This window comes from Trachemys scripta, chromosome 10, assembly GCF_013100865.1.
Source record: "Trachemys scripta elegans isolate TJP31775 chromosome 10, CAS_Tse_1.0, whole genome shotgun sequence".
Taxonomy (NCBI): domain Eukaryota; kingdom Metazoa; phylum Chordata; order Testudines; family Emydidae; genus Trachemys; species Trachemys scripta.
The window spans coordinates 25,768,405-25,795,872 of NC_048307.1; the positions used below are offsets into that span (position 1 = coordinate 25,768,405).

Below are 27,468 nucleotides of genomic sequence, written 5' to 3' on the forward strand. Positions count from 1 at the left end.
GGCCTTTTTGTGGTGGAGAAATACCTAGATGTGACCATCAGCAATTTCCCTTTGATTTGATATTTATTTTTCCACTCTTTGTTTAAAGATTGGGCCAAATTCAGAGCAGACTCTAGCCTAAGTTGGCATAACTTCGCCTTCTTCCAGCCTTCTCCACTCATTATTTTACACCATTTCAGTCTCTGAAGTCTTGAACCAACTTACTAGTGGGTAACTCACACCTCTCCCATGCATCTCCTCTAATTTGGCCCACTGTGTGTAATTCACACACCAAGGGGCCCCAGGAGAAGAGTGTAGCAAGAAAAGCAGCTAACAAAGGGGTGTAAGAATGTATATAATTAAAGTAGGCCATTCCCTACTTTAAAAAACGGTTACTCACCTTTGTAACTGTTGTTCTTCGAGATGTGTTGCTCATATTCATTCCAATTAGGTGTGCGCACACTGTGTGCGTGACCGTCGGAAAGTTTTACCCTAGCAACACCCTGTGGGTTGGTTGTGAAGTCCCCGGGAGTGGTGCCCTCATGGCGCTGGATATATACCCCAGCCGACCCAGTGCCTCTTCGGTTCCTTCTTGCTGGCTACTCCGACAGAGGATAAGGGGAGTGGGTTTGGAATGGATATCAGCAACAAATCTCGAAGAACAGTTACAAAGGTGAGTAACCGTTTTTTCTTCGTTGAGTGCTTGCTCATATTGATTCCAATTAGATGACTCCCAAACCTTACCTAGACGGTGGGGTCAGAGTGAAGCAATGTGGACTGCAGTACTACTCTACCAAACACCGTGTCGTCTCTGGTGTGCCGGATGATGGCTAGGGCAAGGCAAAAGTGTGCACTGAGGACCAAGTCACTGCCTTGCAGATCTCCTGGATCAGCACCTGGGCCAGAAAAGCCACAGACGAGGCCTGGGCCCTTGTGGAGTGAGCGGTGAGGGCCAGGGTTGGTACACCGGCAGGTTCATAGCAAGCATGGATGCAGGACGTGATCCATGAAGAAATGCATTGAGAGGAGACCGGGAGGCCTTTCATCCGGACCAGCATTGCAATGAAGAGATGGGTTGTTTTCCTGAATGGCTTTGTGCACTCAACGTAGAAGGCAAGGGCCCTAGGGACATCAAGGGAATGCAGCTGCTGTTCCCGGGGACCAGCATGCAGCTTCGGATAAAAAAACTAGAGGAAAATGTCCTGGCTAGTATGGAAGGCCAGCACCACTATGGGAAGATAGGCTGAGTGAGGTTGCAGCTGCACCTTATCTTTATGGAAGACCATGTAAGGTGGTTCCGAGGTAAGGGCTCTCAGCTCGGAGACATGCCGCGCCGTCGTCATAGCAACAAGGAAAGCCATCTTTCAGGAGAGGTAGAGGAGGTAGCAGGTGGCCAGCGGCTTGAACGGGGGCCCCATGAGTCTGGAAAGGACCAGGTTAAGGTCCCACATGGGGACCAGCTGCCGGACCTGAGGGAGAGGCGGTCCAAACCCACCAACCATGGGATTGACGAAGACAGAGTGGCCAGACACGCCCGGGTGAAAAGCCGAAATGGCCCAAGGTGAACCCTGACAAAGGACACCGCCAGGCCTTGCTGCTTCAGGTCCAGGATGTACTCTAAATGAGAGGCACAGGCGCTTGGAGAGGGGGCGTGCTGCGCTGGGCTCACCAGCACGAAAAACACTTCCACTTAGCCATATATGTGGCCTGAGTGGAGGGCTTCCTGCTGCCCATCAGTACTTGTTGTATGGATTCTGAACACAGGAGCTCTGAAGGGTTCAGCCACGCAGCATCCATGCCGTGAGGTGGAGAGACTGCAGGTCGGGATGGCAGAGGTGACTGTGATCCTGAGTGAGCAGGTCAGGAAGAAGAGGCAATGGGACTGGGGTGTCCACGGACAGTTCCAACAGTGTGGTGTACCAATGCTGCCTGGACCATGCCGGAACCACCAGAATCACTCGCACCCTGTCCCTGCATACCTTGAGCAGGACCTTGTGCACAAGGGGGAATGGGGGAAAAGCGTAAAATAGTCAACCCATCCATGGGAGCAGGAAGGCATTTGTGAGAGAGCTACCTTGGAAGGAGCAGAATGCCGGGCACTTCCAATTGTTGCAGGAGGCAAACAGATCGACCTGGGGAAACCCCCACCTTTGGAAGATGAGGTGGATGACATCTGGTTGAAGTGACCACTCATGGGAGTGGAAGGAACTGCTGAGGCGGTCCGCCAGAGTGTTCTGGACCCCAGGCAGAAAGGATGCCTGGGGTGGGCTATGTAGAATGGAGTGGGCTATGTAGAATGGAGTGGACTATGAATGGAGGTGAATGGAGTGGGCTATGTAGAATTCCCACAGTCAAACTGCCTCCTGACAGGGGAGAGGAGTGGGCCCCCCCCGCTTGTTGATGTAGAACATGGTGTTGTCTGTGAGGACCACCACAAAACGACCTTGCAGCCGCTCCTGGAAACCTTGACAGGCAAGGTGCACCGCCAGCAGCTCCTGGACATTGATATGAAGGGAGAGCATGGACGGAGGCCATAGGCCCTGCCTCTGAAGGTCTCTGAGGTGGGCGCCCCATCCCAGGGCTGATGCATCCGTGACCAGGAACAAAGAGGGTTGCGGACTGTGAAAGGGAACTCCTTCACATACCAGCTGTGGATCTAGCCACCAGCGGAGGGAGGCCAGGACCTGCTCTGGGACAGTGACCACCAAGTTCAGGCTGTACCAACCTGGGCGACAGACTGATTCGAGCCAGGCTTGCAATGGGCAGAGTCGAAGTCTGGCATGCCTGGTTATGTATGTACAGGATGCCATGTGGCCAAGAAGACTCAGGCAACTTCTCGCTGATGAGGTTGAGAAGCTCTGAAGGCTCCGGACAAGGCCCACTATAGCCTGAAAACGAGCATCTGGCAGGAGGGTGTGACAGTGTACCCCATAAGGCTTTATGGGGAGGGGGTGCTTATAAATGTATGTATGACATAACTGGAATATGTTTTGTGCTGCCTGTGCCATGTAACATATCTCCATAAGGGTTATGGTCTACTATATCTATTCATCCTATTTGTACACATATATCATTTTCTACTCGAGGTTAAGAATATGGGCTGTATGCTTGCCTGATTTCTAAGTAAGCTTTGTGAGGCATTTGGTCAGCTTCTTTAGGAAGGAATTTGCCAGGTTAAGTACCTGATCAGGAGTCACTTAGGGAACAATGCATCTTGGAATGCTCCAATCCACATGAGAAGTCTTCCTGGAGACATGCAAGATGCCATGTGGACAATGGCGTCGGCCTGCAAAGACTGAGTCATGCAGGGGCATGTGACTTGCCCAGGTGACTCCAAAACTCCATCTTGGAGCTGGGCTTTGCATAGGAGGGAGGTCTCCACCCACAAGAGAGAGTCTACTTAAACCTGTGGGAGACCCCTCCATTTTGTCTTCAGCTGGCTAAAGAAGGAGCCTCTCCACCCCCCCCCCCCAGGATACTTGAAGGAGACTGAAACAAAGGACAGTAACTACAGGGGGTGTGAGTGATTGCTGGACCCAGGCTAAAAGGAGATTAGCCTGTAAAAGGGAGCATTCTGGAACTGGTGAGGAAATTATCTGTATTCAGTTTGTTTAGGCATAGATCTGCGCATTTTGTTTTATTTTGCTTGTGACTTACTTTGTTCTGTCTGTTACTACTTTGAACCACTTAAATCCTACTGTCTGTATTTAATAAAATCACTTTCTATTTAGTATTCACTCAGAGTATGTATTAATACCTGGGGGAGCAAACAACTGTGCATATCTCTCTATCAGTGTTATAGAGGGCGAACAATTCATGAGTTTGCCCTGCATAAGTTTTATGCAGGGTAAAACGGATTTATCTGGGTTTAGACCCCATTGGGAGTTGGGCATCTGAGTGCTAAAGACAAGCGTACTACTGTGAGCTGTTTCCAGGTAAACTTGCAGCTTTGGGACAAGTGATTCAGACCCTGGATCTGTGTCTGGAGCCAAACAGGAGTGTCTGGCTCAGCAAGACAGGGTGCTGGAGTCCTGAGCTGGCAGGGAAAACAGAAGCAGGGGTAGTCTTTGCACATCGGGTGGCAGCTCCCAAGGGGGTTTCTGTGATCCAACCCGTCACAGAGGGCTCATGCCTGCACGGAGTCCAGAACCGCCCCGAGGAATTCTATTCTCTGGGTCAGTTCTAGGGTCGACTTTGCCACATTGAGGAGGAGGCCCAACTGAAGAAACATGTCTGTGACCAAGCGGAGTTGGGATTGCACCTGTTCTCTGGTGCGTCCCTGGATTAGCCAATCGTCGAGGTAAGGGTATACCTGCACCCACCATCAATGAAGGAAGGCCGCGGTGACCGACATACATTTGGTGAACACTCGGGGGCCATGGAGAGTCCAAAGGGAAGGGCCGTGAACTGATAGTGTTCACAGTTGACCACAAAGTGGAGGAAGCGTCTGTGCACTGGATGAATCGCTATGTGGAAGTACACGTCCTTCATGTCAAGGGCGGCGTACCAGTCTCCAGGATTCAGGGAAGGTATGATGGTGCCCAAGGAGACCATGTGGGACTTCAACTTTACCATGAACTTGTTGAGTCTGTGCAGGTCCAGAATGGGCCGAAGCCTGCCCTTTCCCTTGGGGATTAGGAAATATCAGGAGTAAAACCCCTTGCCCCTGTTTCCTCAGAACTTCCTTGATCACCCCCCGGCGAGGAGTGCCTGAATCTCCTGAATAAGGAGTTGCTCATGAGAAGGGTCCCTGAAGAGGGACGGGGAAGGGGGGGTAGGAGGGCGAGGAGGAAGAAAATTGGAGAGAGTATCCCGCTTCCACCGTGCGGAGGACCCAGTGGTTATCTGCGATCAAGCACGGTGGATATGGGATAAACGATTCAAGAATACTGCGCTAGGATCCTGAATGAGGTCCAGTACGCCGGCCTCAGGCGTCCCTTCAAAAGGCCTGTTTTGAGCCTGACGAAGGCTTGGTCGGGCCCTGGCCTTGTCCTGATGGAGGATTGGAGGACTTCCTCCTGCCATTATGCTCCCACTGCCTATAGAAATCCTGCCTCAGCTGAGGAGGATACGAGCGCTGTTGTGGCTGCTGAGGCTTGAAGGGTTTCCACTGGGTAGCCGGTGTGTGCATGCCCAGGGACTTCATAGTCGCCCTTGAATCCTTAAGGCTATGAAGCCTTGAGTTGGTCTTATCTGAAAACAGGCCCTCTCCATCAAAGGGGAGGTCCTGAAGTGTGTGCTGAAGCTCCAGGGGCAGGCCAGAGGCCTGCAGCCAGGAAATACGCCTCATCACGATCCTTGAGGACAAAGTTTGTGCGGCTACTCCTTTTCATTCACGGACACAACCACAAGCGAACAGGGCTCTGGGTGGGTGAACAAATAACATACCACTTTGAGGGGACAAAGTACTTCCACTCCACCCCCTTGGCCGTCAGGGGAATAGATGCTGGGGTTTGCCAGATTGTCCTGGCGTTAGTTTGGATGGTCCGAATAAGGAGCAGGGCAACTCTTGATGGGGCTTCCGTGGTCAGAATGTCCACCATGGGGTCCTCCACTTTGGCCACCTCCTCCGCCTGCAGGTTCACATTCTGTGCCACCTTGTGCAGGAGGTCCTGGTGGGCACGGAGGTCTACTGAAGGGGGACCCGAGACCACAATGCCTGCCACCGCCTCGTCGGGTGAGGAGGAGGCCACGGGAGGGAGAGGGTCATCCAGGGCCGACTGCAGTGCCAGGGCCTGCTGCTCTGTGCCACCGACCTCAGGGACTGGTCCAGGAATCGGGGTCAGGGGAGGTCCTGGCGGGGAGAGAAGTCGCCAGAGCCTCCATGCCCCCCGGGGCAGGCCAACTGGTGGTAGCCTCTGGCACTCATGGCTCGGAGGGGGCTGATCGGGAAGCCCCAGACGGAGCACCCTGGGCCTGGTGGTACGCCCATGGCATCCAGAATGGCCCCTGAGAGGGCCCCTGAGTGGGTCCCTGCCCCTGTCTCCAGGTGGCTATGGTCCGAATGGTGACAGTTTGAAAATCATGACCCAGCCTCTGAACCCAAAGAACGAGAAGTGGAGCATGAGGGCCATGGTGGTGCCGAGCGGAATTGCGCCGGTTCACGTCGACGAGGCAACGGGGAATAGTGCCATGATGCTGGAGACTGGTGCTGGGACCTGGATCGGGGCCGAGATGGTGAACGGCGTCGAGATTGGCATCGAGTCCGGGATCTGCTCCTTGATGATGACTGGCAAGCAGAATGGTGCTGCGAGCAGGAATGGCAATGGGAGTCAGAGCGGCGCCGCAAGTACGACCTGCGCCGTGAATATGACTGGCGCCGTGAAGGAAAGCAATGCCGGGACTCTGAGTGGTGGCAGGACTAGGCCATAGCTCAACCAACAGTGCCGACGGGTGAATCAGGGCCGGCTTGCCCTGGGATGGTGCCGTGCGTACAGGCACCAGGACCTTGGCGTGCGGCTGAGGGGATGCCAATGCCATCATGGCAATAAGGTCCCTTGCAGCCGCAAAAGTGTCCGGCATAGACGGCAGCTGGACTTCAACCATGCTGCGGGTCAGAGAGTCCAGTGGTACCGGACTCAACGGCTCTCCTCTTGGGGCCGGAGTCAATAGTGCCGGGTCTGTAGCCTGTGTCCCTAGACGCTCCCCTCCAGGACGCGTCTCCACAGGCGGATCCAGGGAGGCTGGTCTCTGCAGAGGCAACCACCCTTTTCCGTCTTCTGGTGCCGCTTCTGGCCAGGAGAATGGGAGCGGTGCCGGGCTGATGTTGCTGGTTGCGGTGCCGGGGAGCATCGGTGCCATGGGTCTCGATCTGAGTCCAACCGTGGTGCAGCTCCTGCTGCTGCTACCGGGGCGCTCGGTGCCGGTTCTTGGCGCACCGCAGGAGGCTCCACGAGGAGCAGTTTTAAATGAAAGTCACACTCTTTTTTTAGTACGGGGATGAAACCCTTTACAGATCCTGCACTTCTCTGCTTGTTGAGCCTCCCCCAGACACTTCAGGCAAGAGTCATGGGGGTCGCCCATTGGCATGGGCTTAGAGCAGGAACCGCGGGGCTTGAATCCCGGAGCTTTGGGCATAAGCCCAAGAAAAAAAATCAGGGAGGAGAGGAAAAACCCCCAACCCCACTGACACTATACAAAACCAATTATAACCAGGGCCGGATCCGGCATTTTTGCCACCCCCAGCAGCGGAAAAAAAAAAAAAAGCCGCGATCGGCGGCAGCTCTCCCGCCGCCACTTCATTCTTCGGCGGCAATTCGGTGGCAGGTCCTTCCCTCTGGGAGGGACTGAGGGACCTGCCGCCGAAGAGACGGACTTGCTGCCCCAAGCACCTGCTTGTTGTGCTGGTGCCTGGAGCCGGCCCTGACTATAACTGACCGACAAACTATTAACTATTAGGTATACGCCAGGGAAAGTGGAGAACAAGTGAAGCAGGACTCCACAGTTCCAACGACCATCACAAGTGGTAAGAAGGAACTGAGGAGGTGCTGGGTCGGCTGGGGTATATATCCAGCGCCATGAGGGTGCCACTCCAGGGGGCTCCACAGCCAACCCACCGGGTGTTGCTAGGGTAAAACTTTCTGACGGCCATACACGCAGCGCGCGCACACCTAATTGGAATCGATATGAGCAAGCAATCAAAGAAGAACATACAGCCTTTTCTGGTTGCTTGACATGTAAGCATACACCACGTTAGGCTTCCTGACCGATTTGCAAATGGGGCTAGTTGAGTCTGAGCTAAATTCTGCCCTCATTTACATCTGCGCAACCCTTATTCTTTCAGCTGGATTGCAAGGGTACAAATGAAGGCCACAGAGCCGTGGTTATAGTCATTCACATCCATGTTGAGTGGCTGTTCAGTGCTTCCATTCTGATTTGACAGCATTTTATACCCACCCTGGTTTAAATGACTGCACAAGGTGCAGAGCAACAGAGAATCAGGCCCCTTTGTTGAACTAAGCACCACCTTACACCTCATCGCTAAACTTGGCCCTTTTAGGAGATTCCTTGGCACATTCCTTTTATTTCCTCCCAGGATCTCTCTATTTTAGATTAGGACTGTGGATACAAGAGTGGCTCAGTGTACACAGTTGGATATGTAATCCATGTCCTGCATGGTCCCTACTCCTAAAGCTGGTACTCTGGTTAACCCATGCACCAAGTTCTTTAGGTTCTCATCGTCTCTAAGAAGCATTTTTAAAACGAATGTTAGCAACTTAGCATTGCAAGGTGCATGCTTTCCTTCTCCTGCATGAAACTGGCTGGCAGCCAGGCCTGATGGAGCACACCATTGTTTGCTGACCAAAGGACACAACCTCTTCAGCAGATCCAACCAAAAGTAAAACATCATGATCCTGGAGGTTGTGCTGATGAATTCATCCACCGCCATCGAAGGATAATGAAACAACGCAAGGTCAAGTGCATTTTCTAAGGGACATGACTCCAGGGTCTTTTGCTCCATATCTGTCTGCAAGTCAAAAATTGTTTGGTTGTGTTGACAAGAACATTGATTCCTCCTGGTTTTATGTGCAGGGCTTTTACACCTTGGACTCATTGGGCTTTATTTTTTCCCCCTGAATTGCTTCCACTCCATTGTCAGAGCTGTCACCTTTTAGTGCTGCAGGTTATCAGCATCTGTTCCACCTGGTCTGTGCACTCTTTCTGGCTGGGAATCTCTCTCTTAAAGGGTTCTGTAAAAACTCACTTTAGTCTAGACTGTACTACTCTGTGCTTCCTCGGATTGCTATCAATGGACCAAATTCTGCCCCTCAGAGTTCGTTAGCTGGAATCCCATGTATGCATCTGAGGACAGAATTTAGCTCTGTCTCTGTAAATTGATTTCAAGAGCACACAACTTGCCAGAGAAGGAACTAGGCAGGGAAAGTGAAGGTAAAAAGCAATCAACACTCATTTCGCTTACTGTCTGGGATTTTTCCAGTGTTTCTGAGGGTTTGAAGTGGACGTTAGTTTTCCTTGTTTTATTGCAATTATTAATATAGCACTTGAGATGCGCATGGCACTTGACAAAGATATAAAAGACAAGACACCTTCTTACTTATGGGAGCATATCATGCAGCAGGCTTGCATGATTGAGTCCTAAATTAGAAAGTTAACGTACAAGACAGACATCAGAATGTGGGTGTGGGAAGGGAAAAGTGAGGCCTAAACCAGAGGAAAGGGAACAATGATATTAGGAGAGCTTATCTTTATATAATAATTACTATCTAATTTTCTTTTAGGGAGATCATGAGTAAGGCTGCGAGTTTGTCACAGAGGTCACGGAAGACATGGATTCTCCGACTTTCCAGGACCTCGGTAACTTCTGAAGCGGCCAGTGCAGCTGGCCCAAGGGGTGCAGGAGTAACTCAGGCAGCCCCTGGGCCAGTCGCACTGGCCGCTGCTGAGGCAGTCTCAGGCCACTGTGTCCCCTTCCCCCAGCAGAAGTAGGAGTTTGGGTGGGGGGGCTCACAGCAAGGGGTTGGTGTGCAGGTGGGGGTGAGGGCTCTGTGTGGCACTTACCTTGGGGGGCGCTCCCTGGAAGTGGCAACATCCCTTGGATCCTAGGCAGAGGTGCCACCAGGGGGCTCTGTGCTCTGCCTCCGCCTGCAGACATCACCCCTGCTGCTCCCATTGGCTGCAGTTCCTGGCCAATGGAAGCTGCGGAGCTGGTGCTCTGGGTGGAAGCAGCATGCAGAGCTGTCTGACCGCACCTTCGTCTAGGAGCTGAGTGAGGGGGATGTCGCCACTTCTGGGGAGGCACAGAGCTGGGTAGGGAACCTACTAGCCCCGCCATCCCCCACCAACACCCGAGGCGCCACCTGGCTGCATGCTGCCACCCACCTCCTGGGCCGCTGCCCACCCCCCCAGCACCCGCGATGCCCCCTACTCCCTTCAGCACCCGCAGCGCCTCCCTGGCTGCCCCTGCCCAAGATTTAATCAGGAGTATATAGTACAAGTCCTGGACAGGTCACAGGCCATGAATTTTTGTTTACTGCCCATGACCCGTCCATGACTTTTATTAAAAATACCCATGACTAAAACGTAGCCTTAATCATGAGATAAAGATCTGTTACATACATCTCTCTCTATGATCATGATTAGATGGCAATGGAGAGTATAAGAGTGGAGAGGATAACATAAATCTACAGGAGCTGAAAGCATTTGGGTGTGGGGGAAAGGGGATCTTGTATTTCACATTAATGATGCTTACGCTGGGATGGTACTTTACATATTCAAAGCACTGTGCAGACATTTACTAGCCCTCACAACACCCCTAGGAGATAAGTAAAGATCATCCCTATTGTACAGATGAGACAGAGACTTTACCAGCTATATGTTATATTGTTTATCAGCTACACCCCTCCTTTCAAAAAGAGGTAGGTAAAAATATAGGATTTTTTGGCTCTAGTCAAGCACTCACAGGAATACACAATATGATCACTTCAATGAACTTTCCCTCTCCTACAAAAGAATTTTGACAATCTTAAAAATAGAAAGTGTATCTAAACCAGCTGCTTTAGTCAGTTTCTCTCCTAATACAAACGGTTGTATGTGAAAAGTGCTAACTACTTGCAAGCCACAGAAAACTAAGGTGAAGTTTTCCCACATTTGCTTCTCTCTCACATGTTCCTTGTCAAATAGGATAAAAGCAGGAGTTAAATGGTATCTAGGCCCAGTCCTGGTTCTCTGCATGGGGTGAATTTCACCCGAAATACAGGTACAAGTAATAAGTGCACTTACCTGAAAAAAGTAGCAAGGAATAGTGCAAGAATGTTTTCTTTAGCCTGTTTTGGAGCTAGACTGGATGGGAAACATTTTCCCCATCCTGCAAAGATTTTGAGATTTCTAAACTGTTTCCCATCCCAAACCAGGACAAAAAGTCAAAAATTTCCAAATGGTTCACAAACTAAATAGCCAAAAAAATTTCTGTTCCAGTCGATTAAAACATTTCATTTTTTATAAATAGTGATTAGCTTACATTTCAAAATGAAAAATCATTTCAAACCAGGAAAACAGAATTTTTTGTTTAGAAAATGTCAAAACACGAGGTTTCAAAAAAAAAAATCTCAAAACTTCTTTTTCCAAAAATACTTCAAGTCAAGAAATTCAGCAAAATTGAGCCGTTCCCATGAAAACTTTCAGTTTTGATGAATCTGCATTTAACAAACACATGTTTTGTTGAAAGCTTCTGAACAATCTGTACCAATTGATTTCCTGGCATGTTTTATACGCAGTTCACAGGACTAAAGCTAGAGCAGTTAGACCACAATTCAGCAAAGCAATAAGCACATGCTTAAAGTGCATTGACCAGCGTTGGACAGGGATGCGGATCACTCTCATGCCTAGAGTTAAGCATCGGCTTAAGTTTGTTGAACTGGGGCCTTAAATCACTAAACATTTTTAATTCAAGTAAGTCTCCCTTCCTCTCTTTGCACTTTGATGAATACTTCCTAGCATGCTGTACCTAGTGATTGGGGAAGCTAACAGGAAAGGGACATTCCAAACTTTGCGGGTCAGAAATGTCAGATCAAATAAGCCACTTTCCTGGGGTAACTGGTGCAAAAATAAACCAACAAATAAAAATAAAATGGCCTTCAGTGATCCTTTTTTATTATAGCTATTGCATTTTTAAAGTGTGGGAAGGATTTTCTTGTGGCGAAAGCACAAAATTAGGCATCATGAGTTCTAGGTTCAATTCCCAACTCTGCCACATATTTCCCATCAAATGCTGGGCAAGTTACTTAACTATTCTGGGTCACAGTTTCCTGTATAACAGGGATAATACTGGAGCATTGAGAGGTCCAATTTATTACTAACTTAAAGTACTTTGAGATCCCCTAGTGGAAGGTGCTACAGAAGTGCCAAATATTATTATCTGTGATGATAATGCAACTAATTGCATAAGGACACTTTGTAAGGGAAGATGCAGGGCAGAGCACAGCATATGCTGCAATGTTTATAGAAGGGGTGGTCAGGGGGTTGTAACTAAGAAGCAAAATGATCAGAGCTCTTTGCAGACTGATAACAAAGCCCAAACAATCTCAGCATTTGCAGGTGACCTCCTATATACACTCAAGAGTCCACTGAAGTATTTCTTGTCATTTCATCTCCTGATGCAAACATCTGTCAACTGTAAGTGATCACTGCCCGTAGCAACCCTGTCTTGTGTAATGACTTACATAATATTTCTAGGCTATCATAACAACTAGTGGGGCTGTTCTAGACTTCATCCACACCCCATATTTGTGCCTTATGTGCATCATTAGACAATTTTCCACATGAAACCATTTTTTTGATGTAAGATATGATGGCAAATAGATTTTTGGGCTCATGACTGGATCCTGAGGCACTGTTTGTAGCACATTAATATCCTTTTTCAGCGTTCACAGCCAAGGGAACACATGGGCTACAATGGTCATATTGCTTTAGCTTCAACAAAGGAAGCTTTGGAATGATTGAACAGGGATATTCTGAAATAACTCTTTTTTGACATTGCCTCAAACTAGACTCTGTTTTGAGATATCTATTTCATGAATACAATTTAAATAATTCTCTGATGACACTACTTTGAATTGCAGGGTTAAAGATCTGATTGGAAGTTGTATTTCCAGCAAATAGCTAAAAAAGCCTTCATTATAATTTATTGTGTTTGAGCTGAACAGGAATTTCCCAGTGCTACCCACATATCAAATGCCACCAGTTGCAAGCATTCCTTCTCTTGTCATGGATCAGTCTAGCTCTAACCATACAGACAGAGCCTCTGTATAAAGCATTTCCCCACTACATTGGTTTCAAGTACATTTTCCTACATTGTAAAAAGCATAACAAAGGATGTTTCATATGTCATAAACTAAGTATTTCTGCTGAGAGTCCAGAAATACTTAATGTTTTCTTTTTTTTACAAGAAGTTTGATAATGACAGTTGTCTCCCACTTTTCACACTGTTTTGATAAATTGGTTCATTCAGCGACCATTATCTAAAAGTGATGACTTTCCCAGAGACAGCTCTCTGGGCATCCTTAACCAACCTATTCATCTTGTGTAGGTTGGATGGAAAGCCATTTGACACATTGCAATGGGATCAAAACAAGCCAAAAAACCTACATAGCACATTTCCGCTTAGTGCCACGAGAATACATAGGGCAGAAAAAGAAAAATGGAATGACACCACTTATGTTATTCTGCTACTTGAAGTAGCTGATAAATAGTCAAGGACTGATCCAGCATGCCATCACGTAGCTTGGGAGATTCACAAGATCACAATCAAGGTGTCATGACAATATTGTTTACCTCGACATATGAAGAAAATTGGGTCACAGATGTGTTAAATTTTTGTTTCATAATTAGAATAGGCTGGATTCTGCATTCACACTGGACTTCAGTGGTGTTTATTCCTGATCTACACAGGTGAAAGGCCTTGATCTAGCAAAGCATGTAAGCATAGGCTGACAGCATGCGCATAGTCCCAATTATGATCCAGTCACTTAGACTCATAGACTCATAGACTTTAAGGTCAGAAGGGACCATTATGATCATCTAGTCTGACCTCCCGCATGATGCAGGCCACAAAAGCTGACCCACCCACTCCTGGAATAATTCTCTCCCTTGACTTAGCTGTTGAAGTCTCCAAATCGTGACTTAATGACTTCAAGTCACAGAGAATCCTCCAGCAAGCAACCCCTGCCCAGCAAGCGACCCCTGCCCCATGCTGCGGAGGAAGGCGAAAAACCTCCAGGGCCTCTGCCAATCTACCCTGGAGGAAAATTCCTTCCCGACCCCAAATATGGCGATCAACTGAACCCCGAGCATGCGGGCAAGATTCTCCAGCCAGACCCTCCGGAAAAAGTTCTCTGTAGTAACCTTTAATTTCCCATCATTGACCATTGTTACTAAATTACTGGCGATGGCACGTTATTGACCTATTGACTAAAATCACGTTATCCCATCAAACCATCCCCTCCATAAACTTATCAAGCTTCATCTTAAAGCCAGAGAGGTCTTTCGCCCCCACTGTTTCCCTCGGAAGGCTGTTCCAGAACTTCACCCCTCTGATGGTTAGAAACCTTCGTCTAATTTCAAGCCTAAACTTCCCAACGGCCAGTTTATATCCATTTGTTCTCGTGTCCACATTAGTACTGAGCTGAAATAATTCCTCTCCCTCTCTGGTATTTATCCCTCTGATATATTTAAAGAGAGCAATCATATCCCCCCTCAGCCTTCTTTTGGTTAAGGTAAACAAACCGAGCTCCTCGAGTCTCCTTTCATACGACAGGTTTTCCATTCCTCGGATCATCCTAGTGGCCCTTCTCTGTACCCATTCCAGTTTGAATTCATCCTTTTTAAACATGGGTGACCAGAACTGCACACAGTACTCCAAATGAGGTCTCACCAGTGCCTTGTATAACGGAACCAGCACCTCCTTATCCCTACTAGAAATACCTCGCCTAATGCATCCCAAAACTGCATTAGTTTTTTTCACGGCCACGTCACATTGCCAACTCATAGTCATCCTGCCATCAACCAGGACTCCAAGGTCCTTCTCCTCTTCTGTTATGTCCAACCGATGCGTCCCCAGCTTATAACTAAAATTCTTGTTAGTCATCCCTAAATGCATAACTTTACACTTCTCACTATTAAATTTCATCCTATTACTATTACTCCAGTTTACAAGGTCATCCAAATCTCCCTGCAGGATATCCCGATCCTTCTCCGAATTGGCAATATCTCCCAACTTTGTGTCATCCGCAAACTTTATCAGCACACTCCTACATTCGGTTCCAAGGTCAGTAATAAATAGGTTAAATAAAATCGGACCCAAAACCGAACCTTGAGGAACTCCACTGGTAACCTCCCTCCAACCTGACAGTTCACCTTTCAGTACGACCCGCTGCAGTCTCCCCTTTAACCAGTTCTTTATCCACCTCTTCGATTTCAAGGGGACTATTCACATACTTAGAGTTAAGTGCATGCTCAAGTACTCTGCTGGATCAGGGCCTGAAGTGAGATCAGAATCAGACCCTGTACTTCCAGTAGAGGCAGAGAGAGCATTTAGAAATTATGTGTTTGCCTGTGAAAGCTATGATTTAAAACTAATTTGTGAAGCATACTTAAAGGGGAAGTTTTGCATATTTCTCTCAGTGACACTGCTCAGCCATATTCAGATGTATACATTCTTCTTCTGGGGATTCATGCTGTCTAACACCAGCCATTCCCTGTCTGTTCACAGAGTGTGTTCATATTTCAATACTAAACTGTCAGTTTATTTGAATTAAAAATGTTCCTATTCACAGATTTTCTTGTTGGCATCATATTCTATGAAATTCAAAAAATATCTAAATAAATCTGAACATATTTGCAGGTCTGAGTTCTAAGCATTACATAATACTTTTGCTAATGCAGTTTTCAAAACCACTGTGGACAGGGGCGGAGGGGGAGAAAAGAAAGAACCTCTTCATTAGGATCCATTAATTCCTAATGTAATATCTGCACAACTTAATGACCCTATTCTAGTTTGATCATCCTTACTCAAGTATTGCCTCTAGATAGAAATTGTAGTTCCATGTATAGGTGCACATTGAATGCATAGATAGGGAGATTTGTTCATTCATTGGTAAGTGGTTACAGAAATTGTGTGTGTTTATGAAGAAATACCTTTTTTGTCAGTCAGTAACACACATAAGCATGTGCTGAACTTTAAGCATATGAGCAGGTCTGTGCTAGAGCAGGGTCAAAATGATGTGCTTATTTGTACTTTAAATTAACAACAATTACAAAAGGCTGATCTAAGGCAAAGAAGCCGGAACCCAAGGAAAGGAATTAGCCCACTGTGAGGACCTGGCCCACTGTGTTGTATACCCTGTGCATTCTCATAGATAAAGTATATTTACCATGTTCCTGATGCAAAGTATCCCCACATCGACTCACCAACCTTCCTGGCAACACAGCATGTTGTGGGGAAGTGTTCAGACATAGTCGCACAGTGAATACTTCATATCTGAAGAGGAACAGCTAGAGCTCAGACAATCCAGTCAAGCAATAATTATTAATTACAAAGAGAATGAACCTGAAAATATGATCTTGATTATTGTACTGAGGTTTCCACCAATGCTCTCTTGAGTCACTTGGTAAAGGTACTGCAGATGGGACCCTGAAACAGCTATTTAAAAAAAAAAAACTTCTAGAATTCATTAAATTTTCTCTCTGGCTTTTAACAGAATGTTGAATGGTAAACAGGTCTTGTCTTAAATTCTTGAATTGATTAAGACAAAACAGGAGGGAAAAAGTGACATTTCCAGGGAAATTTTTTTGAACACCACCAGTTCAATTGATTCCAATTCCTGGGGTATATTTTAGCTTTGATGTATTCATGTTACAAGTATGCATTCATCTAAGTCTAAGACCATAACTCCCCGAGTTAACTTCATTGATTTAAATGGAGTTACATTGGTCCAACTTGAGTCTAGGGATCTTTAACTTACTGGAAGTCCTATACTGTATTCCTGGTCAGAACCTGTCATCAGCATGGACGCATGTCCTCTGGAATGGTGGTTGGAGCATGAAGGGACATATGAATCTTTAGCGCATCTGGCACTAAATATCTTGCGACACCGGCTACGACAGTGCCATGAGAATACCTGTTCTCACTTTCAGGTGACATTGTAAATAAGAAGCGGCAGCACTATCTCCTGCAAATGTAAACAAACTTCTTTGTCAGAGTGATAGGCTGAACAAGAAGTAGGACTGAACGGATTTGGAAGCGCTAAAATTTTACATTGTTTTATTTTTGAATGCAGTTTTTTATACATAATTCTATATTTGTAAGTTCAACTTTCATGATAAAGAGATTGCACTACAGTACTTTTATTAGGTGAACTGAAAAATACTATTTCTTTTGATTTTTACAGTGCAAACATTTGTAATAAAAAATAAATATAAAGTGAGCACTGTACACTTTGTATTCTGTGTTGGAATTGAAATCAATATATTTGAAAATGTAGAAAGCATCCAAAATATTTGAATAAATGGTATTCTATTATTGTTTAACAGTGCAATTAATTGTGATTAATTTTTTTATTCTAGAAATAATATGAGTGGTGGAGGAAACTGAAAACAAAACCCAAAACCCAACTGATTTGGAGATTTAAAAACAGATTTTGCTGGGTATCAGTAATTAATACAAGTTTAGATAAACTAACCTGTTTACACTGTCTGAAAGGAGGAAATCAGGCTTTAGCAGAAGAATTGCTATTTCTAATCCAGGCAAACAGTGACATTTTGGCAATAATAAGTGTTTGTAATGGAATTGATTGTGTGCTGTTTCCTACTTTTAACATTCATATTCAGTAAACAATTTGGACGTTCCTGAATGAATGAACTCAAAGTTCTAAAAATCAATTTCACACATTCATCTCTCCATTAATAACATATTAATCTCTGTAGTACTTCTGCAGCACAGTGACTTCAAGGATCTCACTTGGACTATGTAAACATTAATTAAAAGTAATTGAACCAACCAGGGCTGCCCTCAGCACAGCTGTCAGGGAGCTAGTTATGGGCTTTCAAATGCTCAGGCTGGTATTTTGCCAACCCCAGGGAGGTTAGAGCAGCCTGCTCTCAGCTACACCAGCCAGTGATGGCTCCCAGGGAACTGTCAGTCAGATTGGGATTGTCAGAATACAGTACACTCTGGCCAATGCCCCTCAATACCCAACATGTCGAGAGGTGGAAGTGTGGGGGCAGAAGTCAGTTAGGCCAGCTGTGATCTCCCTCACACTGGGCAATGCTCAGTTGACTAGATCCAGCTGTTTTCTGGCCCCTGTGCACCACTATGTCTAGGGATCCCCATGGTTGCAGATATGGCAGCATCCTCCAAATGGTTACTGGTTGTCACTTACGTATTCAGTAAAGGCAAATGTGACCAAGCACAAATGACTATTTCACCCTGTCCACGAAAGCCAGTTCAAATCAGAGGCTCCCCTTGGTCAAAGATCCCATGACCCTACTGTCCTAGCTTTTGAAGATTTTTGGAAGAATTCAATAAATTAGAAATTAATCTCTGGAAAGGGAATTTTACCATTTTTGATTTCCCCGTTTTCTTGATGGGATCTTTATAATGATTTTGTCAGGATGCTTTGATGCAGAATTGCCTGTCTAAAAATGTGCAACAATTTAGTTTTCTTCTGGGATTTCATCTTCCCTCAGGACAAGGATTTACATTTGAATAGACCACATTGATATGGAAATTAATCTTCCTTTGATATATCCTTGCATGTTCGCTCATCTATCATTATGACCTAATCGTACAAGCACTAAGTGTTTACTTCAAGATATTAATTGCTATGTTTATGTTTACCCAGATTCTGCAAAGACATCCACAGTGATTTAGCTTTACAGTTAACTCTCCTTGTACGCCTAAATTGTGTGTGGGAGTATGTGCGCGTGCTGGATTAGGGCCTTAGGACCGTAAATTCTTCAGGGTAGGGACTCACTCTTACCATGTATTGTACAGCACACAAAACAACTGGGTCACACTCCTCATCAGAAGCTGCTAAGAAAGACACCATAAATAATCCTGCATGTACTTTTTTTTTTAAACAACCACTACTCATTATTGCTTGGCATACTGTTCTGAGATATGAATTGAATCTGCCTTCCTCCACTGTGAAAATATGGGAGAAATACATGCAGTTATTTCATGTAATGGCACAGCTTGCTACTGCTATGAGTTTTAGGGCTGAAGGAAAACGTTAGAAAGAAACTAAAATGTTCTTTTTGTACAAAGCTTTTCATAGAACTTTTCAACAAAACAAAATGAAAAATTTGAGGAGTATTTTTCTCCCTGTCTCTGGAAAAAAGGGGGGAATCCCCCAAACAACTGAAATTTAGTCCAGCTCTAGTGTTTTGGGCGTGAACCCTCCCTTCAGTGAGGCTAGCCCCTGCCCTTGCCCCTTCTGCCTGAGGCCCTGCCCCTCCTGCCCCCCCTCACACATTGCAGCCCCAAGACCCCCCTGCGGCCGAAGGAGCCCCAGCCGCTCCGAGCCCCAGACCAGCCCAGCCCAGCTGCCCCGAGTCCTGAGTCGCCGGCCGGCCAAAGCTGCCCCAGGTCGCCAGCCGGCCCAACCACTGGCCTGACCCCGGGCTGACCTGAGCTACCCTGGGCAGCTGGCCAGCCCAACCCAGCCCTGGCCCCTGGTCAGCCTGACCCCTGGCCCGACCCCCGGGCCACCAGCCAGCCCAAGCCCCAAGTTCCAGGCCACTGGTCTGAGTTGAGCCTCCGCTGGCTTCAGGGGAGAAGGGGAGCGAGGGTGGGGTTTTGGGGCAGAGGTGGGCAGGGCCATAGCCTGGGTTAGGGAAGGCTTAGCCTTCCCTGGTCTATTATACCTGCCACCCATGGTGTTTGGATCAGTCATTTCAGCAATTGTATTCTCTGACATCCTTTACTCCTCTGGATTTCATTAGGAGAAGAATGAAAGCATTTATTAGTGACTTTGAATTAAGGATTTGCTGGTATGAAGGGGTTTGTACACTTCTGGTTTATATTTATGAAAAATAAGCTAATAACATTTCTCCTCTTTTGTATACATTTTATATGGCACTTCTCCTTTGTATGTCTGAAAAGACTGATAGAGCAAATAAAAAGTATGACTACATGATTCATTGTAACCTTTGACCACATTGTCTAATAAGGAAAGTCTATTGGGATGCTATCAAAATATATCCATAAGTCTGTTTGCATGCTACAAAGTAGTATCTGTCTGATTTTGAAGATTATTGCATTTGAGTAAGGACTCTCCTTTGCATAAGGCAGCTTTTCCTTCTGATCATCATCTTAGGTTTATGACAGTCCATTGACATGGAATAGATAATTATGTCACAAACTCTGCCTTGTGATAGGCACTCTTAAAATAGATTTATTTCAGAGAGCAAGTAAATCCAGATTGTTTGTAAATGATTGGTGTTCGACCTAGGAAGACCCCTGAGACTCAAAGTGAATTACATTCAGCAAGAAAAGAAAATGCCTCATAGGCCCTGTCTATAAGATGTATATATTTTACACTTGTGTAGCTACAGCAAAGAGAGTCTCCAGTGTAGATGCTCTGCACTGGTTTAAGCATAAAATTGCACTGGTGCGATTTGATCCGGATAAGTGACTGAAATCAACTGACTTCAGTCATTGGCTCAGCTCCATAAGCAGGAGATAAGGTAGCAGCATGGCCAACATGTTGAGTCACTCAGAGGCACACACTTGTTCTATCATATGCACATTAGTCTTTCAGAAAATCTTGTGATGGAAAGAGATGCACACATCTGAGATATCTATGCTCTCAGATGCCGTACCCACTGAAGCATGTTGAGTTTACTACAGCTTTATATAGTCAGATGCTCACTGCACCTTGTGCTTTATTGGAAGGGGATAGTCAGAGGTAGCAATGATTTGGCAAACAGGGTCAGTTTTTAATCCATATTTAAATTGGTACTTACTCAAGAGGTAGCAAAAATGCATAATTCTTGGTATTAAACCTACATTTGATTATTTTGTTACTGGACACAATCTAGAGCAGAATGATAAATAGGATGTATCATACTGTTGTCATCAATGTCTTTTGGTAACATTATAGTGTCCATATATTATGAAATAGCAAATGTTTTGCACATAGTGAGAATATTTTGTCTGGCCATCTTAAAGCACTTAATGGATATTAAGCCACACAACACATCTATGGGTGACCACAACCAGTATTTTGCAAATGGGGAAACTGAGGCACAGGGTCACTAGCACATGACTCAATGGCAGAACTGTAAACAGAACCCAGAAGAGCTGGCTCTTAGGCTTGCTCTCTGACCACTAGAAATACGCTCCCTCTTACAAGATGTGTAGTCACAGCTGCTCTCATTGCTCATATTTTCAGTGACTTTTTTTCCTAACTGCAAGATACATAGAGCTGAGCCATACACTACCTGAAAGGTATGTATTGCAGCATGTTTCCCTCGTTGCCCCCTCCATTCTGAAATGGATTAAAGAAACCCACCTCACTTAGACCTACATTTGGAAAGGCCAAAAACAAACAAACAAACAAAAAACCAAGTACATTTCATCATGAATTAGCTGGAAAAATAGACCCACAAAAGTGTTCAAATGTAAGAAAACATTTTCAAACACTTCACAAACTGTTTTAGTCTGTGCTCCCACATCCTCCCCATAAATAAGAGTCTGATTTGCACCAAGGGAAGATTTTCCATTCCTGTGTGAGACAGCTATGCTGAGATTTTCAAAGCTCCTAGGAGATCTGGATACTGAATTCCCATTATTTTCTAATAAGTATTCGAACCCCTTAGGGAGGCTTACGATGACAACCCTACCCCAACAAATCCCATCCTCCTTTAAAACTCTTTTGAGAGGTACTGATGAAAAGGGCTATATAAGTGCCAAGTAACACTGGTCTACAATTTTTGAGAAGTCGTCTGCTTCAGAGATAAAATGTGCTATTTATTATGTATTTTGATGTGCTGAATTCAAATATGACAATTAAAACAACTGATTGGCTACTGTTTCTAAGATATTTAAGTTTTTACATTTTATGTCTATGTATTTTGTGTAGATAGTAGAGTTTTAATCATAAATTGTAAACCTAGGTCTTTTCATATGTTTATGGTTGCTTTACATGATAATATTTCACCTGTCCTGTTTATGTAACACTTTAAAAATCAGCAAAAGGGTTATATAAATAAAATTTATTATGAAACAAAAGGCAAAAAACTATTATGTACATAGTTTAGTCCTATTCAGTGTCTACTTGGCGCTTCTTGGCTTGTCTCTTGTATTCATTAAATGGAGCATCTCTTGTCACTGTCCAGCAATAGTCTGCAAGCATTGATGGGCTCCATTTGCCCTGATAGCGTTTCTCCATTGTTGCAATGTCCTGGTGAAATCGCTCGCCGTGCTCGTCGCTCACTGTTCCGCAGTTCGGTGGACAAAAATCTAGATGAGAGTGCAAAAAATGTATCTTCAGTGACATGTTGCAACCAAGGTTTTTGTATGCCTTGAGGAGGTTTTCCACCAACAACCTGTAGATGTCTGCCTTGTTGTTTCTGAGAAAATTTATTGCCACTAACTGGAAGGCTTTCCATGCCGTCTTTTCCTTGCCACGCAGTGCATGGTCAAATGCATCATCTCGAAGAAGTTCACAAATCTGAGGACCAACAAAGACACCTTCCTTTATCTTAGCTTCACTTAACCTTGGAAATTTTCCACAGAGGTACTTGAAAGCTGCTTGTGTTTTGTCAATGGCCTTGACAAAGTTCTTCATCAGACCCAGCTTGATGTGTAAGGGTGGTAACAAAATCTTCCTTGATTCAACAAGTGGTGGATGCTGAACACTTTTCCTCCCAGGCTCCAATGACTGTCAGGACCAGAAGTTTCATCCTCTTCCTCTTCCTCATCTGACTCAAGTGAGAATGATTCTGGTGCACCAGGAACCGGCAGTCCTTCTCCGTGGGGTACTGGGTGTATAGCTGATGGAATGTTTGGATAATGCACAGTCCACTTTTTCTTCTTTGACACACCTTTCCCAACTGGAGGCACCATGCAGAAGTAACAATTGCTGGTATGATCTGTTGGCTCTCTCCAAATCATTGGCACTGCAAAAGGCATAGATTTCCTTTTCCTGTTCAACCACTGGTGAAGATTTGTTGCACAAGTGGTGCAGCATATGTGTGGGGCCCACCTCTTGTTCTGATCTCCAATTTTGCAGGTGATAGGCTTTCTTAACCATAGTGATTATATTGCGCTTTTGTGATGCAAAAGTCACTTCACCACAAACATAGCAGAAGTTATCTGCACTGTTCACACAAGTATCAGGCATCTCTGCTCACTTTGGCTAAACAGAAATGTGTCCCTTTGCAAAATCAAACACTGACAAATAAGAGAGCACGACACTGTATGATTTCTACAGCTGATATAGGGCAATTTGTTCAGCAGAGTGATGTAAGCTTCGTTATGATTGCATCATCCATGACTTCTAGGAATAACATGATGCAATTCATATCATGTATGACACAATACCAGCTTCAGATTGCATCATTCATTGTTTTGCCTAAAAAGCAAGTACTGTCCAAACCCAGTCATAGATTAATTCATAGATCCAGTCAAAGATGTATTTTAGTCATTTCTGGTTTAAATTGAGATCCCTTCCCTTTATAACTCACTTATCCTCCACCATTCCCAAGTTAAGGGTAGTATATACTGACCCAATAGCATATCTTGAAAACTAGAGCCAATCAACAATTTTAAGCATCATTTTCGTTCTCAGTGACCCAGAATTAGTAAAGTTTGACTACATTTATTTCAGAAACATTTTGTCTGTAGAGCAGTGTAATTAGCGAACAAACAACATCTGCAGGCATTCACCTGTTAAGGAAGAACCAGGGGCTCACGATTAAGATTGCTCTCAACTGCAGTTATCCAGTCCCCAGGGCATTGCTGCATGCAAAGGACTTCTGCTCCTGGCATCAAGCACAGGGGCAGGAAAGTTCCCCCCTTAATGCTGCCGTGAGGACACTGGACCGGTCCTTCAAGCCTGCCACGGAAAGGCTGGAGGGAGAGCAGGGCAGATGCACGTACAGTGTAACTGCCAAGGAGAGCAGGAGACGCCGGCAGGGCTGAGAGAGCCAGTGCAGAGGGGAGGGGTGTTGCAGGATCTCCCCCAGCAGCAGGAACTGCTCCCAGCAAGAAAGCCAGCTGGGCTGGGAGCTGCTGCCCTTGCATCGGGCTGCTTCGCTCTCCCAGGGGATTTGGTCCCCGTGCCTTACACGTGGCCAACGCGCCCCTTTGCTCGAGGCGGGACTCTGCGGCGGAGCTGTCCGTGGTGCTGACCCGTGCGCCCAGCCCCAGCGCAGCTCGCCCGGGGAGGGGGCAGGTGGGACAAGGGCTGGCCCAGAGCCTGCTGGCCGGGGAGCTGCCCGGAGCGCAGACACAGCAGCGGTTCCGCTCACTGCCGGCCGTGCTCGGGGGAAGGCGAAGGGCTGGGGCTGCAGGCGGCAAGCGGCGCTCGTGGCTGGGATCGCGGGCGAAGCGAGCCTCCCGCCTGGCGTGGCTGGGAGGGGACCGGAGCCGGGGCTGCGGGAGCTGCACGTGGCTGGGTCCTGCCGACAGCCTCGCGCTGCAGCCGAGGGGAAGGGGGGCGGATTGGGCGCAGCACGGCTGGCCGCGCTCAGTGCCGGGGCTGTCCCCGTCAGGAGCTAGGCAGCCGGAGACTCAAGGCAGCAGCACCATGAAGATCAAGTTAAGTGGCCTCGCCGTGTTCGTGGCCCTGGCGGGCGTGTTAAGTTTCATCTTCCTGGTGGTAGCCATAGGGACCGACTTCTGGTACATCATCGATGCCTCCAAACTGGAGCGGTCAAACAATTCCTCGGGGGCGCTGAGCTCGCACTCGGGACTCTGGCGGACCTGCAGACGTGAGTACACCTCGACCTCCTGCGGCCCTCTAGGGATCCACAGGGCAGCTAGCTGCAGTGTCCTTCGAGGGGCACAGCCCCTCAGCGGCTGGGGTCAGCTCTCAGAGTCACACTGAACAACGCTACTGGGTGGAGTGTGTCCCCATCCCTGACACTGCCTGGAAAATCTGCCCCCGGCACTGCATCTCTGACTCCTGAAACAGGGGCTACTTTCCCCCCTTAATGAAGGAGGCTTATTAAATACACACAGTACCTAGGTATTGTTATGACAATTACCACGGCCTAATAAGTACAGTGAGGAAGATTAAAAGCCTGAGTTGCATCTCTTTATCTGTATTTAGGTACTTTAGGAATCTCACCAATTGATTAGGTGGCATATGTACCAGAAAAGCTGCACAAACTAGGTACAGTAGGCAATAAGACAGTGAGGTTATGAAGCTTTCTGGCCTCTTAACATAACCCATTTCCCCCCGAGTCTTAGGGTTTACAATAATACTTTTCAAAAGAAGTACAAACATGTATTTTTATGTAAGTAAAACTTTTTAAAAAATCATATACATTTTCATCATAAATGCAACCAAAATTAAGAAAGGCATCTCATGCCCTCTGTATTAAAATGTAAAATTGTGTGGGTTTAAATGCTTGGGTTGACTGGGGGGGGGGGAACGTAAGCCAGTTTTGCCTTTTTCTTTAGATAAAAGGAATAATTTGAACTTTAGCCCCAAATGGTAAGATTTAAAATGACCAACAGCGATATTTTAAAGGAGGATATATTTAAATTGAATCTTGGAGCATATTTTATAGCTTTGGTCTATAATGGAAGGCTGATAAACTCCTTTGCTGGTGTGATAGGATTTTCCATTCTATTTACCTTCTCCTGGCATGCAAATCACCATGATATCTGAATTAATTTAAATTAAAATAAAATCACAAACACACACAGTGATTAATGTTGCCTGGCTATGAAAAAGCGTTCAGGTGGGATTTTCAAAAGCATCAGGGTTGACCTTTGCTCCCATTCAGCAAAATCTTGGCACCATTGGAATCAATGAGTGTATGGCCCTCCTGAAGTCAATGACAAGGATTTCACCCAGTGGGAACACATTTAGGCCAGTACTGAAATTCTCACCCTTATTCTCCACACACAAAAATAACTGCTTAAGGGGAGGACGTAGAAGGATCTGTATGCACATGTTGAGAACACACGCTAAAGTCTTCTATTTTCATTTGCAATACAAACTTTGCATACTATTTTTCCCCCTTCTCTATTAGCTAGGAGCAAATGCTTCCCTTTGATGAACCCTTTCTGGTACGAGAACATAAACATGACTGCTTCGCACAAACAACTCTTAAGTGAGTAACTTTTATATTATTTGCATGTCTTCACCCCCCTGCATCACATGGGAAGAAAGCAAGGACCTATGTCTGGGATATATTGTATGCGCTTTGGGACAGGGTTTTCACTAGGTGTGTACACAGCACCTACCACAATGGGGCCCTCATCCCTGAACAAGGCTGTAAGGTGCTGTCACACACAATGAATATTATTAATAGCTCAACTGATGTCAAGTGTGTTCCTAAAGGACTTCAATAGGATCATGTCTGGACCCAGGTGATTGTGCATCAGTGTATGACCTGAAATATCTTCAGTACTGACAATAGGATGTGCACAATTTAGGGCTTGATATTGCAAGCTGCCGAGCACCTCGTAGGAGGTAACAAGCACTCTCAATTCAAATGAAGTAAATAGTTGGCTGTTGCTCAGGATGAAAGATCTACTAGTGATATTTTACTATTAGCAACTATTTAACCTCTGACCCTGGATAAGTCAGTTCTCTGTGCATCAGTTTCCTTGTCATTTAATCCCTCCTGTTAAGTGCTTTGAGAACTACAGATGGAAATAAAACGACACCACATGATTACAGAGTTATAAGGAGGATTCAACAAAGAACCACCAACTCTTGTGTTTTTGTACCTGGCATTGGCTACCCCATCAATCCTAAGAGATATTGCATTGTAGGAGAAGGCTGATTGGACCAGCATTTCTCTTCTGCTGCTGCTCCTCCACACTGAAACCTCTCCAATGTTTTCTTGGGGACTGGAGAACAAATAGGAGCATGGCTCCCAAGTGAACCATGCTACCATGAAAGAAGGCTGGGCAGTAGTGCAGAGTCACTTTGCTTGCACACCAGCTTTACTTGGCCTGACATCTGTAGGATTTCCTAGTGAATCTTGTGTGGGGTTCTGCAGGGTTAGGAGGCCACACAGCCTGTCTATTCTTATGGGCCTAATCCTGCAAGGTGCCAAATGGCTCCAATTCCCATCAACCTTGCCAGATTAGGCCGGGGGCAGGCTGGGAAGTTGCAAAGCCCCTCTATTTCCCATCCACTACAATGAATGGAAGGCAGCTCCATAAGATGAGAGTTTTTTGGCCTGTTTCCTCGTGTGCTGATAGGGCCTGAAACTTGGCATAGCTGGTGTCAAGTGCAGACAGCATTATTGCCTTCATTACCCTACAGAAATGCCTATCACCAGTTGTTGATTGTTACCATTAGAAGTAAACATCATGGCACTTAAGACAAAGGAGATAGTGCCTATATATATGGCAGGCAAGCATCTGGTGATTGGCAAACAAAAGATAAGTTGTGGGTGAATTTTTTTTTAAAATGTCAGAGATGTTTCTGTCTCTGAGCTACTGATGTTTGATTTAAACTGTACCCCAAAGTGTAGTTTTCTTCACAAGCCTTTAGATGCTTTTATTAAACAGCAGACTCAGGCAGGATGTCTATTTCCCATGGGATTTTTTTTTAAACAAACAAAGACGGACTGACAATCTTAACTAGATTAGTTTTCTATATTTTGACATGGCATTCCAGTTTGCACTAAAGTCCTCTTGTGAGTGGGTATTTGGGCTCAGTTCTGCAGTCCCACTGAGCCTGATTCTCCACTGGCTTGCACCTTGTGTAGCAATTTATACCTGCACAAATAGTTGTAAACTGATATTGCCCATGCTAGTCATTTTGCATAGATGTAAGT

The 27,468-nt window shown here is 46.0% G+C and overlaps 1 protein-coding gene across 2 annotated transcripts in view; it reads left to right on the forward strand.

Moving 5' to 3' along the window:
• The first annotated feature begins 23,529 nt into the window (after positions 1-23,529).
• TMEM114 (transmembrane protein 114) overlaps positions 23,530-27,468 on the forward strand; it is a 31,295-nt gene continuing 27,356 nt past the window's right edge. The window contains exons 1-2 of one of the 2 annotated variants that reach the window (XM_034783965.1): positions 23,530-24,432; positions 25,705-25,785. In XM_034783965.1, coding sequence (XP_034639856.1) covers positions 24,249-24,432; positions 25,705-25,785 — 265 coding nt within the window. In that variant the 5' untranslated portion in view covers positions 23,530-24,248. The remainder of the gene's footprint in view (positions 24,433-25,704; positions 25,786-27,468) is intronic. The other variant, XM_034783966.1, reaches the window with a different exon arrangement.